This window comes from Sarcophilus harrisii, chromosome 2 (genome assembly GCF_902635505.1).
Source record: "Sarcophilus harrisii chromosome 2, mSarHar1.11, whole genome shotgun sequence".
NCBI lineage: Eukaryota > Metazoa > Chordata > Mammalia > Dasyuromorphia > Dasyuridae > Sarcophilus > Sarcophilus harrisii.
This window is the reverse complement of record NC_045427.1, coordinates 447,101,588-447,119,536: the sequence shown is the minus strand read 5'-3', so window position 1 is coordinate 447,119,536 and position 17,949 is coordinate 447,101,588. Positions and strand designations below refer to the sequence as shown.

The 17,949-nt window shown below is 36.8% G+C and overlaps 1 protein-coding gene across 1 annotated transcript in view; it reads left to right on the top strand.

The window, feature by feature from the left end:
* Positions 1-17,949, top strand: part of DENND1A (DENN domain containing 1A) — a 645,990-nt gene that overhangs the window by 539,627 nt on the left and 88,414 nt on the right. Inside the window, 5 exon segments of the mRNA XM_031954278.1 lie at positions 1,447-1,548; positions 3,958-4,045; positions 5,219-5,259; positions 8,937-9,008; positions 10,585-10,641. Of these exon segments, the coding sequence (XP_031810138.1) occupies positions 1,447-1,548; positions 3,958-4,045; positions 5,219-5,259; positions 8,937-9,008; positions 10,585-10,641 (360 nt within the window).

Sequence of the window (17,949 nt, the reverse complement as noted above, 5' to 3'; positions counted from 1 at the left end):
TCTTAAGTCTCCTCCAGTTCTAATACTCTGAGTCTGGGACTCTTTGAATCACTTGCTCTCACCTGTCTCCTAGAAAAATACTACCTGAATTGTTTACCTGTTGTGCTAGAATTCTGAAGCTAAAACTGATCACTCTAGTTCAGATCCATAAACTAGGGATGGTTCAGGAACTAAAACCCAAATAGGCCTGTGAATCCCAGATGTGCTTCAGTCAGTCCCTGCTGACTGGCATGCCTCCCACAGCTGTTGAACATGGAAGCTCTCTCCAGCCAAAAGGCTTTGAACATTTTGGTGGATGCACTAAAAGAACTCAAAATTAATTTTACACAAGCCAAAATCTTCTGGTTCTTTGTCGTGGCTGTTTTTCTTATTTAATAAATGTCTTTCCTTACCTAATTCAGGCTGTATAGATTTAAGCATGGAGGAAATATGTGGCCTGATGGCAGCTACACAGCAGACTTCAACATTAACATAACTCATTAAAACAAGATGAAAGTAGAGCTTCAAAACAATCTGTCTTTTGCCAACAAGCCTGGGAAAGGGAGAGATTTCATTCTTTTCAAGATATAAAAGTCTAATCTTTCTGAACTGAGAACACACCACAGAAATTAAAGACTTGTTTGTGTAGGTTAACCCTCTGAATCTGTTCAAAGAAGATTTAAGGTGTTGAATATACAAAACCAGAGGATTTTATTGAGCTATTCAAAAGTAGTTTGACAAATCAAATTTCCTCAGCAAGGGAGTAAGATTAGCAAAATGTTCTAGGGCTGGTACATGGTAGTTTGGATACTATTAGAATCATAGATATTGGAGATGGAAAGGACTAGAGAACTAGAATGTTAAACTAGAAAAGACATTCAGCAATGTCTCAAAACATAGAATGTTAAAGGATTTTAGAACATAAAATAATGTAAAATGTTAGAATATAAAACATATAAAACATAGAAATCTCAAATTATATGAGCCTTAGCACATAGAGTCCAAAAAGGTGACAATTTTAGCATATAGAATGTCCCACCTGAAAGAGACTTTATAGAATATATAATCCAATTCTTTCATTGTATAAAGGAATAATTTGAGAAGCCATGAAGAGAAGTAATTTGCCCAAAGTCATACAGCAAGTTTGTGACAGTCAGTGCTAGAATCTGAGTCTGTCTTTCACTAGGAATCCTTTTACATATCTTGATCTTTAGGAAATATAGGTAGAAATATACACATGTGTACATGTTCATGGGCATATATACATATACATATAAAATGCAAGTGTAAATGTATATTTATCTCACTAACTATCCATGACTTATAACTGGTTGGAATGTAGGTTCCATCACACTTTTGTTGTCTTTTGTATCTGTTGAATGTCATTCCTGTTTGGCCTTAATTAGTCAGCCAAGTCTAATATTTCTTTCCCTCTTTCCCCCTTCCTTTTTGTCCTTCCCTTTCCAGGAGGAACCAATAACATTTTCTGAAGAAACCTTTGTATCTCATCGTTCCAGTGCCATGAGGCAATTCCTTCAGAATGCCATACAGCTTCAGTTGTTTAAACAGGTACACACAACTCTTCAGATTATCTCTATGGAGTAGTCCCCAGAAAAATGCATCCTTCTAGAGTAAAAATTCAAGGAGTTACAACCTTCTAAGTTCAACCTATTTTAGACTTTTAAAAATACATGAAATACCATTAGGTAAATAATTTAATGTGTTCTAATGATTACTTTTTTAAAGCTGTAACAATAGCTCCTATTTCTTTAGCACTTCACAATTTTAAAAAAAATGGTTTCCATATTAAAACCCAATGAAATAATAAAAGGATCATCAGATTTCAAGCTAGAAGGGACATAACCCTTAGAGTTTATCTTGTTTAATCCTTTATTTAAGAGAAAAGAAAGCCAATGGTCAGAGAAAGGGAAGTGATTAACTGGATCATCTAACTATGAAGTAGAAGAGGTAGGGTCACTATTAAGAAACCTTTGCTCAGATAGTCCTATGGGCTATAACTTGGACCACATTCCCATGGCAAAGTCATACATTAGAGCTCTTGATTTTCTGACTCCAATGTAGTGCTCTTTACATATAGGTCTAAGAAATTTTTACATGTCATAATTATATTCATCTATAATACAAGATTTGTATTATGTTTTCTTATTGTACATTAAATCACCTTAGAAAGCCTGTTAATCACAGAAGAAGGATTTTCTTTTGTAATCCTACACTGAGACAGTTCAATTCAGCAGGCCTTTATTGAACACCTACTATGTAAAAGGCCCCGGAGAACTGTGAATTAGATGATAAAACAGTCCAACAGATTTAAAGTGGTTGGATGGCCAGACTCAAAGAGTTGTTATTAATGGTTCAGTGTCATCATGACAGCAGTTCTCCAGTGGAGGACCGTAGGGAGTTGTATATAGTTCTGTGCTATTTAACTTTTTTTTTTTTCCTATGACTTGGATAATGGAATAAATGGTATGTTTATCAGATTTGCAGATGACATGAAATTGGGAGTGATAACGAACAAAATGAAAGCCAGAATCAGTTTCCAAAAGGATCTTGACATATTACACATTGCCCTGACTCTAATAAAATGAATGTGATAATAAGTGTAAATTCTTCACTTGGCACAAAACATTAATTCTATAGATATAAGATGGGAGAGGCATGATTAGACAGCACTTGATTTAAAAATTATTGAGAGGGGATGGGCAGCTAGTAGTGGATAGAGCACCAGCCCTAAAGTCAGGAGGGCCTGAGTTCAAATCTGGGCTCAGTCACTTAACACTTCATAGCTGTGTAACCTGGGCAAGGCACTTAATCCCAATTGCCTTAGCAAAAAAAATAAAAATAAAAATTGAGGAATCTTAAGTTCTATATGAGTCAAATCAGGTATAATGTGGCAGACCAAAAAAAATGAAAGTCGTCTTGGTCAGGGATTCCAGGAACAGAGAAATAATAAACCTCATTTGTCAGATTTTGTCTGGAAGATCAGGTTCAGTTGTAAGTATTTTGATTTATGGTGAACATTAATAAACTGAAGATTCTCCAAAGGAGGATAGCCAGGACACTGAAGGACTTTGGGTCCATGAAATAAGGATTGATTGAAAGAACTAGTCATTTTTAGCCTGAACAAAAAGAAAACATGGAGATGCCATGATTGCTGTGTTTGAAAGATTGTTACATAAAGGAGAGATCAAACTTGTTCTGTTTGACCCAAAAGGGCAAATCCAGGAGCAGTGGGCAGAAGTTACAAAAGCTAATTTAAGTTCAGTGACAGAAAAACTTCCCAGCAATTAAAGCTTCCCACAAGTGGAATGATGCCTCAACAAGATCCCTCCTGCTTGTAGATCTTCAAGCAAGGGCTAGAAAAACACTGATTGAATATGTTATGAAAGCGATTCCTTCATATATGGGTTAGACTAATGACCTCCTTCTCTTGATTCTTTCCAAATCTGTATATGGCTTGTTTGAATATAGTTGTTTACATGTTGTTTCTTCCATTGGATTGGAATCTCCTTGAATGCATGAACCATCTTTTGCTTTTTTCTGTATCCACTGCACTTAACACAATACCTGGCACTTGTGCTTCATAAATGTTTATCTGCTGACTGACTGTATGACCACTGAAATCCTTCAGAGTTCTCAGATTCTGTGATTCTATGAATACAAAGACGAATAATATATGATATATAAATTCAAGGAATTCATATTCTACCAGGGAAATGGAAACATGTATACAAATAGCCATAATGCAAAAAAAAAAAAAAAATATATATATATATATATATATATATATACACACACACACATAAGATACAAAGTGCTATGTGAAATCCAAGAAGTAGGTGATAGTCTCCAAATAGTGGAAAAAATAGTGAAGGTTTCATGAAAGTGGTAGCACTGGCAATGGGTATTAAAAGATAGGTAATATTATATTACATCCCTGTTTTTGTCTCCTTTTTCTAGTTTATTGATGGCCGCTTGGATCTTCTTAACTCTGGAGAAGGCTTCAGTGATGTCTTTGAAGAAGAGATAAATATGGGAGAGTATGCTGGTAAGAAGTGTTTCTTTTTTCTCAATTGTAGTCAGGTAGTATAAAGCAAGACATACATTCTAAGCTATAACATGACCTTCTTTTTCTTTTGGAGCCTGATTTTTCCTTCCTTATGGCTTGTAATTAGTTATGTTTATGTAAAATGACTTCCTTTTACAAGTGATGCTTGAAAGGGTTAATTTATCACTTTTCCATTTTCTAATTATAGAGAGAGTTCATGTATCAGATAAGAATCTGGATTAGATGATTTCTTAGTATCCCCCCACCCCCAGGTTTAAGAGTCTATGATTCTCTAATGATAAACAGAAATATACCTCTCTTTTATAATAAAGTTGCTTTTATGTAAAATATTTTTATTTAAATCATTTACTTTTCCTGAGCTGAGAAAAAATCATGGACTTTCATAGCCTAAACATATCTTGGAAAATAGAATGTTAGAACAGAAATAGACCTCAATACCTAGAATATTGGAACTAGAACAAGACTGTTAGAACATATAGTCCAATTTTTCCACTGAGGAAACTAGGGCCCAGAAAGGCAAAGTGACTTTTTTAAGACACAATGAACTTTTACAGAGGTGGGATTAAAACTTAATTTTCCAAATTGCTGTTCTAGCTCTACTTGTTTAATTACCAGTCTTTTAACTCATCCCATGGTCATGAAAGTTCAGGATCACTGTCTTCTCTCTCTACCTTCCCTATCACTAGTCTAGGACATAAAGAATTTCCATGTTTTGACCTTTCTAAGGACCTTGTATGGAAAAGGAAATAGAAAAGTCCTGAGAGCAACTTGATTCAAAAGATCTTTGGATCCAAAAGTTGCATAATTTAATCATTTGGCTATTCCCTCCCATCCTTGCCCATCCAATTCCCCTAACCTTCAGTAGACAATGAATAAATTGTGGGTTACTAAAGATATGTATCTGCTGGTAGCCAGATCTCTAGTTATGAACCTTTTCAAATAGCTAGCCTGTTTTTCTGGGTACAGATCTACATGCTATCCCTGGACTAGTATTTGAACCCTCTGTAGCATTCATTGTATTATCTGCTATAACATGTGCTCCTCAGGTATGGCCTTCATGAACACAAGGTCACTTCTCTGCCAGAATGAGTAATTGGGATAGGAGTATAGTAGATAATTAAATGATATCTTATTTTAATTCTCTTTCCCTAGGGAGTGATAAACTGTATCACCAGTGGCTCTCTACCGTGAGGGTAAGTGAATGACCATTCCAGTTGATGTCTCCTTTCTCATTACCCCCCTTTGTGAGTGTTTGTACCACCACCACCACCCACAAGCACATTGTTAGTATGCAACCATCTGGCTCTTTAATCTGAAGTTGCTTTTGTTTAAAATGCCAGGTCATTTTCACGCCAGTTGGCAAATAGAAGAATAGGACTCTCTGAAGCCATCTCTCAGCAGGGAGAAAGAAGAAATAATTTCTCAACTTTCTATTAGAGAGAATCCAGCTCAAACATGTTGAATGTTATGTCAGAGAAGAATTACGGGTGTTCAGTTGCCAGATCCTAGTGTAATTATGTTTATCATGTGAAATTGTTTTATTTATTAATTTTTATTAGTGGCAATTTCTGGAAAGATGGAGACCTAATTGCTCCAAGTGCTTATCTTCTTAATGTTATTGGAGGCAAATGCTTGTTATTTTATTAGAACTATATTCTTAGACATTACTTGTGCATTTTAAGGATATGTTTTGGAAATCTTAAAAGAATTCTTTTTTTTTGTACTATGGTTGGGGGGGGGGATGTCTTCCTTTCTTTTTAGAAATAGAGTGGCAAAGTAGTATATCTACTTTGTATATATTTTCTAGTTACATTTATTTGCATAAACTCCTTGAAGACAAAGGAAATTGTGTGTGTGTGTGTGCTCCCAGCACTTTAGCATGGTATTTGGCACATTGTAGATAAATGTTAATAACTGTTTGATGAGTAGATACAAGTAAGAGCAATAGGCCACATTTTTCTCATCAATGAAATATGAAGTTTAACAAAATAATCAAAAAACTTCTATAAGCTTTTCCATTTGTGGCCCAAGTTCTCCTCTGCAGACTTGAGCCACTTGAAGATGATGTATCAGAGGCAGCATGGGTTAGTAGAAATAGCACTAAACTTGGACTCAAAACACCTGGGTTTGAAGCACAGCTCTGATAGTCTACTCTGTGACCTTGGGCCATGTCACTCTCCTTGTCCTCTCAGTTTATTCTTTTGTAAAATAAGTAAAGTTGCTTGTGCTAATGACTTCACCAGATTGATGAAAGGAAAGCACTATGTAGATCTTAAAATACTATAGAAATTGGAATTACTGTAGATAATGCTGATACCAATACTATGAGAAGAATAAGAGAGAGCTCTAGGTGATAGAAAACACACTACACTAGAAAAATAGAAGACATGAGCTCAAGTCCTGAATCACCTATAATTAGTCGTTAATTAGGCACAAGATTGGACTATCTCCAGAATTCATCTAAGTCAGTCTCTTCCTAAATCCTCTCTACAGGCTTCCTAATGTATGACCATCTTTTCTCTGCTTAGAGACCTCCAATGATGGGCAATTCATTACCTCCTTAGATAAACCCTTGACTGTTTAAATAGTCTCATTTGTTAGAAAGTCTTGCCTTATGTCAAGCTGCAGTCTGCCTCCATATAACTTCTGCCCATCACTCCTGGTTTTGTCTTTTGTACAAATACCAGGTACTTCTTAGTCCAAGGTTCTAGGATTCCATGACCTCGGGTAAGGCTCTTGTACCTTATCTCTCTGGGTTTCAGTTTCTTCATCTATAGAATGAGAAAAATACTTTCTATTGGTCTTTCCCACTAGGATTGTTATAAGTTCAGAAAATTATAAAACCCTAGTTAAATATTTTTGTTCCTATTTCAAAGCAGTATAATACTTCTTCATTGATCTAAAAACAATATTAGGCTCAAAGCAGATATTCAATAAATATTTGTTGATTGATTGATGGATGGAGGGCATTTTAATACTCAAACATTATTTAACAGGCTGCCAACCTCTTTTGGAAAGTAGGATGAAATGGGTGAGTGGGTGGAAAATTTCCAGTCTTACTGTTTTCGAATCATTATAATACCTTCTAGATACAGTTGTAACAATGTAAGCATTTTTCAGTTAAACTTTGGAATGCTTAATGTAGGTAGGTGTGTTAAATAATAACCCTACCTTAATTTAAGATTTGTTTTACTTTTTCTACTGTAGAATCATTCCACTGTCATATCTATGAATTATAAGAGCTCATATTTAAAAACAGTTCATTTATATATTTATGGCTTCAAACATATATTTATATATTTACGGCTTCTTCACAACAATCCTGTAAGTTATGGGAATTATTAACCCCATGTTACACATCACATAGAAATATGATTTGCCCCTGCTCATATAACTAGGGTTAGATTTGGGACTTGAACTCATATCTCCTGTCTCTCTTCGTAGAAGTGTACAAAGCATTTTCCCTCTGTTATCTTCTTTTGAGACAGCATGCCCCAATGGAAAGGCCTTGGGAGATGAAATGAGAGGATCCTAATCCTGGCTCCATTATTTACTGCCTGTGTAACTTGGCCAAGGCACTATCCTTCACTAGCTCTCAGTTAGCTCATCTGGGAAAAGGGGGGGCTGGATTAAGTGACCTCAAAGAGAATTTGTGGTCCTCGAGTCTGACCAGCAGGGTCTGACCAAGACAGGGCAAGAAATGTCGCCATTTTTGTAAAAAAGCAAAACAGGCTGAGTGATCAGGGAATGAAACTCAAATCTTTTGATGCCAAGTCAAGTGCTCTTTACTATTTCTTTTCCCAGAAGTTTATAAGATAAATGATAAAAGTTCCGATTGAGTGATTGTACCCCACATATTGTCCATACAACATGCCTTGGGGAATTTCTGCTTAACTAGTAGTTAGATTTCTTGACATACCCCTTCTTCCCTTTTTCTCAACATTTAGATGGTAAGAAAGCCTGCATTCCTGTGATATAAAGAACCCAGAGCAGATAACCAGGGCAAGGAGAGGCAGGTACACAGCTGAGGGTAGTGTACTTTCAACATGACTCTGTAGCTCAAGCTAATCTGGAACTGACTTGTCGGCTCCAGCTATATGTTAGCAGGTAGGGGATTATCTTCTACTTCTTTTAGACTTGTTCCAGGTATGTAGGAGTATTCTGAGAAGTTACTGACCAATGGTACAAGATACTCTCTCAAAAGAATTTTCACAAATTCTATTTATAACAAGAGAAGTGTTCTGGACTCAATGCTTAGAGATTTGGGTTCTAGTCCCAGCTCCAACATTAAATAGTGTACGTGTGATTTTGGGGGAGTCATTTCCCTTCTCAAGGCATTAATTTACTTCTTTATGTTAAATGAAGGGTTTGTGCTAGATGGTATCTTAGGTCTCTTCCAATTCTAAAATTCTGTGAATCTGTACTCTAAATATAAGAGATTGATAACTAAAGTTATTTCTGCCTCTAACATTTATGTTCTGTATTCTTGCATTTTATTTTCCAAGACTCTTTCTAACTATAATATTCTGCACTTAAAGGGCTCCTCTACCTTTAACATTCTATAATCCCTACATTTTGATATTCTGTGTTTTAAAGTCTATTCCAGCTCTATGATTAAGATGGACAATGACAAACCAAAAGCCTAATCTCAAAGATCCTTCTAACCTAGAATTTAAAGCAAATCAGTGTTTCCCTCAAAATACCAAGTATCCTTATTAACAAAGCCTATGAGTAATGCTTGATGTAAATTTCCACTTAAGCATATTTGTCTTATAGCAGATGTACTTGTAACTTGATTTAATTTGGTTCAAGATAAGAGATGAGTGTTGGTGTCTGCAGTAGAAATGGCTAATTGCTTTTTTCATTATAGAAAGGAAGTGGAGCAATTTTGAATACTGTCAAAACTAAGGCTAACCCTGCTATGAAGACTGTCTATAAGTTTGTAAGTACTGCTGTGGGACATGGAAACAAAACCAAACTTCTTTTGACTTTGGGGGGCTCTCCAAGTGACAGTATTTAAATAAATACATGATCCTTAATTGCAAAAGACTTCTCAGACCTGATATGCTAGTTCCTGAAGAATTAAGACCATTTGGAAATATGAAGCATTATTCTTTCATTAGCAACCTGTTGGCATTTGGTGTTGGGTTTTTTTGCATGTTTGTTTTTTTCAAAGGGGGAATACCCTTGGTTAATTTAAGACATCATCTTACAAAGTTTGAATGAAAAAAGGGGGACCCTTTTAAATTTTAGATTTTCAAACTAAGCTTCTGTAATAATTGTAATATACAGCCCAAATACTATTTTTCCTCAATAATGTCACCTAATAATATTAATACATTTTGGCCTGATCCCCAACATGAAGACATAGAACCCTACTATATCATTTGATTTTTCACCCAACACATATTTCTCCTCAGTATCATTCTGCTTCCTGTTCTGCTTAAAATATCATTTCTATAACACTGGCTATGTTATCAGTGTAACCAATTAATAATTTTGAGAAATATTGTGAAATATCTGCCTATAATTCATCTCAGAGCCTGCATGGGGAAAGAGAAAAGAGAGACAATGGAGGCCAGATCCTAATAAGCATTTTTTCCATCTCTAATTTTTTATTTTATTTTTTCAAATGAAGCGGCTATTTTACAAGGTATTGAAGGCTGCTAATTATGAGATCTAGACTATTGTATTCATTGTCACTTTCTAGCTTATTATAAGCTTGTAGGAACAGTGTTTTAAAGTCCAGTTATCTCTCAGCCTGATGGAAAATAGGAGACTCACTCAGATTCGTGATCTTCACATTTCTTATCAGCCTCAAATATTTCCCCTGGCAGTTGCTCTCTCTTGCTTGGATAGCTGATGCCCACCTAATTTCATTCATCCTTTTAGTGACTAGTGAATAACTGAAATTGTGGTGATTTCTAAGGTGAGTCATGATTGCCAAGTTTATCCATACCAAGCTAAAAAATGACATGAAGGCAAAAAACCTGGGGATATAAATTATATCTAAAGAGAAAAATTTCTGGGAAACAACCCGATGATAGTGGTTGAGGTATCTGCTCCAACCCATCAATGACAGCTTGGGGTTTTCAGCCCTAACATCGTGAAATTTCACTGGTATTCCAGTCCTGCAGAATCCTGTCGGTTGGTCCCCTGTTACAGGGGACCTGTGCATTGTATCCCTGTGCAACTGAGATAAATAATTAGAGCAAAAGAAGCTGAGCTTTGGTAGAGGGGGAGGAGAGGGTGGATTATTATTTGGGATTGGGGGGATGTATTTTTGTGCCATTGAACCACAAAAAGCAAAATCTTTATAGTATCTGTAAGGGATTTTTTCCCCTTAACCTCTGAGCTCTGTATTTGTTTTTCTAACCATTATGTTTTCACCTGATCATTCCATTTTTTTCCTTCCCTGTTCCTAGTAATCAGAGAAGGTGGTTCACGGTGGACCAAAATCAAGCAGTCGCTGCTGGAAACAGAAAGGGATTTTTAACTTAAATTAATTTTTCATGCAGGCAAAAGATCATGCAAAACTGGGAATAAAAGAGGTGAAAAACCGCTTGAAGCAAAAGGTACTTGAAGTTCTTATTCAAAATGTATAAGCCCTGCGTATGAAATGCTTAGCCACAAAAAGCATTATGTGATCAATAGAAAGCTGTTTGATACAGTGTTGTTAGCACACTTCAAAATGCATTACCAGCTGTCCCGGATTTTTCACACTGTTATAAATATTCACAGACAAAAAACTGTCTTCAAATAACATTAAGACTTTGGCTTAAGCCTACAAAGGCAAGGAAGTTCAGAGTTCCTGCTGTCAGTCTGTCCCTGGCCTACTCCATGGTGTCTGTGAAAGGGCAGGGGTCTGTGAAAATTGGCTTCTCTTACCCATAGTAACTATCCTTTCTGGAGTCCAGGTGCCTACCCGGACACTCTCCCAGTGCCCCCTTGGGCAAAGTAACATGGGTATTCAGAGTATAGATATCATTAATACATGTGATATCCAGAAATAGACATGGTGGGTTTGGGATACCTATTTCAATTTGTCCCCAGAATGGCCCCTCTATGGTGGATTAAGGTAGAGAATCTTGCTTTTGTGTTGTCATTAAGAGGAGTGAGAGGGAAGACAAGAAGAGACTGTGAGTGCCTTCTTTCCCAGTGAAAATAAAAGCATAGCATGGTAACAATGAAGCACTAGACTAGGAAACCTAGATTTTACTCCTAGCTCTTATTATTGCATCACTCAGTGCCCTGGGTCTAGCCTTCCTGATTTGGTGCCTCATTCCCCCAAGCCATGAGATGTACAAGATCTCTGAGGTTTCTAAATGGCGCTTGTTAGACCTCAATGTATCCTAACAGGAAAGAACCCATCCACTTCATCTTTTACACTTGATAGTATGAACATGCATGCAAAGGATGCTTTAAAATTGGTTTAATTCGATTCCACAAACCTTTACCAAAAAAAAAAAAGTTATTGGCAGCTGAGTAACATCTTAGTTAGAGTGCTAGACTTGGAGTCAGAAAGACCTGAGTTCAAATCCTCGCGTAGGTACATCCTATCTGTGTGACCGTGGACAATCAATTAACCTAGCAGCTCAAATTTCTTCATGCAAAAATGGGAATAATAGCATCTACGTCCCAGGATTATTGTTAGGATCAAATGAGACATCATAAAATTCATTTGCAAACCTTAAAGAACGTTATAAATACTAACTATTATTGTCATTTTTTTTAATGTGTCTAATGTGCAAAATATTTTGGGAAACATTAGGAAAGAAACAAATTTAAATTAAGACATGGTTCCTGCTTTTGAGGAGCTCACAGTCTTGCAATGAGAGAAGATTCAACATAGGACTAACACAAAATACTATGGTGGTACTTCAGAGAAGTATAAGGTGCTATTTGAAGTCTAAGGAGCATAGTCACTGACAAAGAATCAGGGAAATCTTCCTGGAGGAGGTGGTCTTTGGGTTCATCTTTAAAAGAAGGGTAGGAATTCAGTAGAGGAAGAGAAGGAAAGACATTTCAGGCATAAAGAACAATTTAAGCAAAGGTGTGGAAGTGAGAACATGCAGGATATGCTTGGGAGGCAGAGAGGTCATGTTGTGTAGAGTAAGGGAATGTGGGATATGCCTGGAAAAGTTTACTACCAGATTGTAGATTATCTTGAATTCCAGGCAAAAGAGTGTGAACCTTATTTTGAGGACAATAGGGAGTCACTGAAAATTTTTGAGTCGAGGAATGATATGGCCCAAAATATTTGTCTAGTTATAATATGAAGGAAAGATATAGTATTAACTCAGGATTGATTCTATCATGCCATTTAATAACCTTATCCTATCTGAGTTGGAAAGCATATTCACATAAGTAATTTTAAAGTTAGAGTAAAAGAAGTATGCTGACTTTTTGAATCCAACTATGCCTTTACCCCATTCCAAAGCAAGTCCTGTGTCCTTACTATTGAGTATCAAATCACTTGAACGGGCCTTGTTTTTAAAACTTCTGTTTAAAATTAGAAGCCAGACATGATGTCATAAAACACTGGCCTTAGAGGCAAAAGACAAGTTTTACTCTGTAACCTTGAGAAAACTTTTTCCATTTTCTAAACGTCAGTTTCCTAATCTGCAAAATGGTGATAATATGCTGTGGACCTCCTGGGGTTTCATAAGACTTAAATAAGAAATTTTCAAGAATTTTAAATGAGGAAATGCACATGACAATATTGTAAAATGCTAGAGAAATGTGAACAGTTTTCCTGTTTCATAGCACATGCATGGAATGAGCTTCATTCAGTCATTCTCTACATCAGGCTTCAATTTTATTTAGGAACTCAGTTGTTTTAGATGGAAACCAGTTTAAAGTTTTAAGTCAAAAAGAACTCTAATTAACTTGGAACAATCAAATAAATTGATTCCTTTTTTTTAATTGGAAGATCACCTCTTTCTGACTGAAAGCTTATGGTCTTTGCTTCAATTGAAAATGAATTTTTAGCAGCTAGATTTGGAAATTTGGAAGCCAGGGATAGAAATTCAGAGACCCTTAAGCCTAAAACTCTATGTTAGAAATGGGGGTGAGGGTGTTACTGGGGAAAAAAACGGGATACAGCATTTGCCTCTTATTGTCAATCAATCTTTTCTTCCTTCATCTTGGTCACTGGCAATTGAATTTGATCACAAATATAAAACAAGGATAAATTTCTTACTTTTTAGCCATTTTCTTCTCCTCACCAGCTCTTTGGCTGTCACTGGCATTATACTATTATACTATTACCTAAAATCATTAAAGATATGTTGCTCTCCCTAGAATATTTTTCTTATGCAAAGAACAACTGCAAAAAGCCAAAGGAAATTCCAATTGGCCATTCTATTGAAGAAAAAAAAAAAGACATTGAAAATCTTCTAGCTATTCCTGAATGTACAAGAAGACCTCATATATCTTCCATTCTTAGTATTATTCCACATACCTACTAATAGCCAGTATTGCTTATAGAGCTTTTTTGTTGTCATGGAAAAAAGGGGGAAAAAAATAGCTTGTTTTAAAGAACCTGGATCTCCCTTTTAAAAATCCACCCCTCCCAAACCATTGCAAACAGTCCATTGAGTAGGGCCCCACTCCATTTCTTTTTCTTCTCCACAACCCCCTCCAAGTTATTTCAAGATTCGTTTGGGGAGATAATGTTCTAGAGTGTCAGAACATTTCAGGCACTATAGATGGTGAAACCTGTTTCACTAACCATCGGACATTTTATAGAAATGTATCTTGTCACCGTTGGACTGTTGACAGATCCATTAGTGTACCTTTTTCAATTTTCACTTCCCCTCCCTTGCTTTTACAGATTTTTGCAGACTTGATATTTTGCAGTTTTTAGTAGCAGAGCTGTTTTGTAATTGAAACTCCAGCATTGTTCGTTGGGTACAGAATTTGGATCTTCTGCAGTGTTTTTCTACTCTCTTTCCCGGGCCAATTTAAGGCTTTGCTCTGCCTGACCTTATTCACTGCAGGTGAAAATATTTTCTTGCCTTTCTTTTTCCCTTTTGTATGGCAACACATCCATGTGAAGCCCAGGAATCCAAATATCCCCTGTTCGGGTTTCGTCATAGAATTAAAGCCGTTTCTAGCTATTGTTCAGAACTCTTAACAGCGATATTCAAGATATTCTGAATTGAGGTGAAATTTCAAACAATTAAACCATTGTGAACAACAATATTTTAATAGAAATATATCTCTAAACAGTGCAAAAGTATCCAAACAGTAACACCATTCTGATCAGTGTAATGATGCAGTTCTGAACAGTGATAGAAATCCAGACAATGTTATAATTTTAAGATGCACCAAGCTGGAGATCTGCCTCCTGCCACTCTGCATAGCAATGATGACCTCTTCAATATAATCAAGAGCCCAGTTTGCCCTTCCCGGGCTCCAGCCTTGGGTTTGAATTGCAAATGTGCAATGCAGGGCTGACCTATTGAGAGGTCATCATGGTGTATGGAAGGTCCGTCCTTAATAGGATAGTGGAGATTGAATGGAGGCCCAATTTCTGTCTGTATTTCAAAGCAACTGAAATGGAAGTTTTCAGAGGATCCCTGTGACTGATAGCAAATAATTGTTAACAGACACTGTGGCGTGGCTTTATTTCACACCTCCTGTACTTCAACCCCAAACTAATAATAAGGATGGGTGACTTATTTCTCTCCATCAGCGTAGCAAGATGGTTGAGTCCTTCTGTTACTTGGCCTCCTTTGAAGGCTAACTGCACAGAATTAAGGAAAAAATGTCTGAAATACCTTCCACAACTTTCAGGAGGGAGAATTCAGCACCTCTGAATCATCGCCTAGCCTGATGTAGCACTGAGTACCTGGGCTTGCAGATTAAAACCAGAGATATTCCCTACGTGCAGAGCTCCTGTGAGGTATCTGGTGTCACTGCCCTTTTATGGCCCATTTTTTAATGTATTGCTGGTCCCCACAAATGTTGCCCCTCCCCCACAGAGGACTATTAAAATAGGCTCACATTAGACATCGTTTCTAGCCTGGAGTGTAATTCTTGAGATAGAATTTTTTTTTTCAGTCTGGTAAAATTGACATAATTCAGTTTAATGAGCACAGATCACAGCCCTTTTGAAAGTTTCAACATAATAGCCCTCTTTCTAAAGTGCAAGCCAGGCATATCAATTGAGATTTGGATCCTGAATCCAGCCACGAGGGTTCAAGGCCCCGTTCTGCCACCGCCTGGCCATGTGGCTAAAAAGAGCATAGATTTAGAGCTAGGAGGAATCTCAGAGGTCATTTGGTCCAACCCTCTCATTTTGTAGGTGAACAAACTGAACAACTTGCCCAAGAACATATAGGTAGTAAGTGGGGAAACTGGTATTCATATCCAGGTCCTCTGACTCCATTTTCTGCACACCATGTTAAGGAAGAAATGAACTCTGATCAAAGGTTTTCACAGTTTCACAGCTCAGGTTTCTTACCAATATGAATTTTCCAAGGGAAAGAGTACTGAATTTAGAATCATAAGATCTCATCTTAGCTCTCCTGTTTATTATATATATGAGTTTGGCCAGTCATTCCCCTCTCTGGTCTCATTTCCTTAAGTGTAAAATATAGGGGATTAGGCTAGATGATCTTGACTTTCCTGTTTCTTATAATCATTATTGCATAATTCCGTGGTACTATTATAGTTATAAAACCCTTCCCTTTATGCCAGCTCTGTGAGATATCCTCTACTTTTGATGGATGAGAAAATTTCATATCCAGAGAAATTGTGACATTCCCAAGGTAACAAAACAAATTTCAAAGTCAAAATACAAAACCCCATCTCCTAACACTCCAAGTCCAGACTTTTTACATTATGATACAATTATTCTAAAACCCATGATCTAGATACTTCCTATCCTCATGGAGTTCACATTCTGCTACAGATATATACTATATTAACAGATAAGTAAATATAGGATATTTTTAAAATAAATAAAAAATGATTGGGCAACACTAGGATCTACTATTACCTAGTCTTGTGATTAAGAGAAAGCATGAAATTAGGGTTAGAAGAACTGGCTAAAAGTCCCTATTCCACCCCTTACTAGCTGTAAGATCTTATTATACAAGTCACTTTCTCTCTTGGTACCTCAGTCAAATCATCTTTAAAGTAATGCTAAGTAGCAGCATCTTCACAGCTGATCAAGGCTTTGAAAAAATTAATGTGAGTTATAATTTGTATAGTATGTCTGTGCTAATGTTTTTGCCTGGAAAGCACCAGAAGATTGTGAATTTCCTTGGTACCTTTAGCATCATAGAAGCAAATTCACTATTGCCATTAGCAAAAAGATTTTGGTTTCCAGTCCTTGACTTTGTCACTGTATGCTGGAAATGAGTGGGGGTCAGATACTGATCTTTGATTCTGTGGGAGAGTTTACGGGGTGTGTGTGTGTGTGTGTGTGTGTGTGTGTAAAAAAGCTGTAGGTATGTACTGTATAGAACAACCATGTTCACACCTTGTCACACAGCTGTCAGTTCCTCTTCTCTAAATGCATTAAAAATCTTGCTCTGGCTCAATCAAGGAAATTCCAACATTGCTCTCAATTGGGGATATCAATATTCATTTCCTAATTTGCATTTCTCCTCTTCAAGCACCTTGGTTGTAGATGTGTTAGGCTAGCAAAAGAAAGGGTCCCTCTGAATGCAGGCGAGAGAGAGGGAAAGTATTGAAACCACCCCTGAGAAATCTGGGTCAGAAATGCTGAAGGGGTTCCCTTACTTCTCTGGATTATGAAGCTTTCTCTTGCATTATAGATAGCAAACGTAGAACCAAAAATATTTTCTCTTTGACCCCTGATGCTAGCACTCAGGTGTGGATAATGCAAAGTCTCACGCATAGGAATTTTTCCCAATTAAATGCCTACTATGTACAGCTGCTATAATAGATATTGAGAATACATATACAAAATGAGACAACTCCTTTCCTCATGGAGTTTGCATTCTACTAGAGATATACAGTATGTTCATATATAAGTCAATATAGTATATAAAATAAATAAAAGATGATTGGGAAATACTAACAACTGGAGGAAACAGGAAAGATCTTTTGGAAGTAACACTCTAACTGAGCTTTGAATGAGTTATGGGTTCCAAGAGATAGAGAGAATGATAGGTACAAGGAGCAACCTGTGCTGAGGCAGACATGGGAGATGGAATAAAAACAAGGCCATTACCTGACCAGAACATAGAATAAATGATGAAGAGTAATGGACATTCAACCTGGAAAGATGAGCTTGGACATGATGGCAAAGGGCTTTAAATGACAAACAGAAATTTGTACTTTACCATCATAAGAACAAGTGTCTTGAGCAAAGAAGTGACATAGTCAGAACTGTGCTTTAAGAATATCTATTTGGCAGCTGTGTAGAAAATAGATTTTGAAGGTGAAGAAAAAGAGGTAGGAAGGCCATTTAGGAGGGAATAGCCCCAGCAAGAAGGGCTGTTATTCCTCTTACTGTTGAGAACATTACCATTGTCCCAGTCTCCCATGCTCACTCACTCACCCTTTTATCTGCTGTGTTCATTCTGTAATCGAATCTTGTCATTTCAGTCTTTATAACATCTCTCTTATCTGTCCTCTCTCTCCATTCATGTAGCCACAGCCTTGTACATGCCCTCATCCCCTATCACCTGGACAATAACCTCCTAACTGGTCTCTCTGTCTCTAGTCTCTACCAATCCTCCATCTGGCTGTCAGTGATTTTTCTAAGGTCTACACCTTAGGTCTAGTAATCTCAAACCCTACTCCAGTGGTTCCCAGTTATTTCTAGGATCAAATACAAAAGCTTCTGTTTGACATTGCAAGCCTTTCACACCGTAGCCCCTTCCTACTTCTCCAGGTTTCTT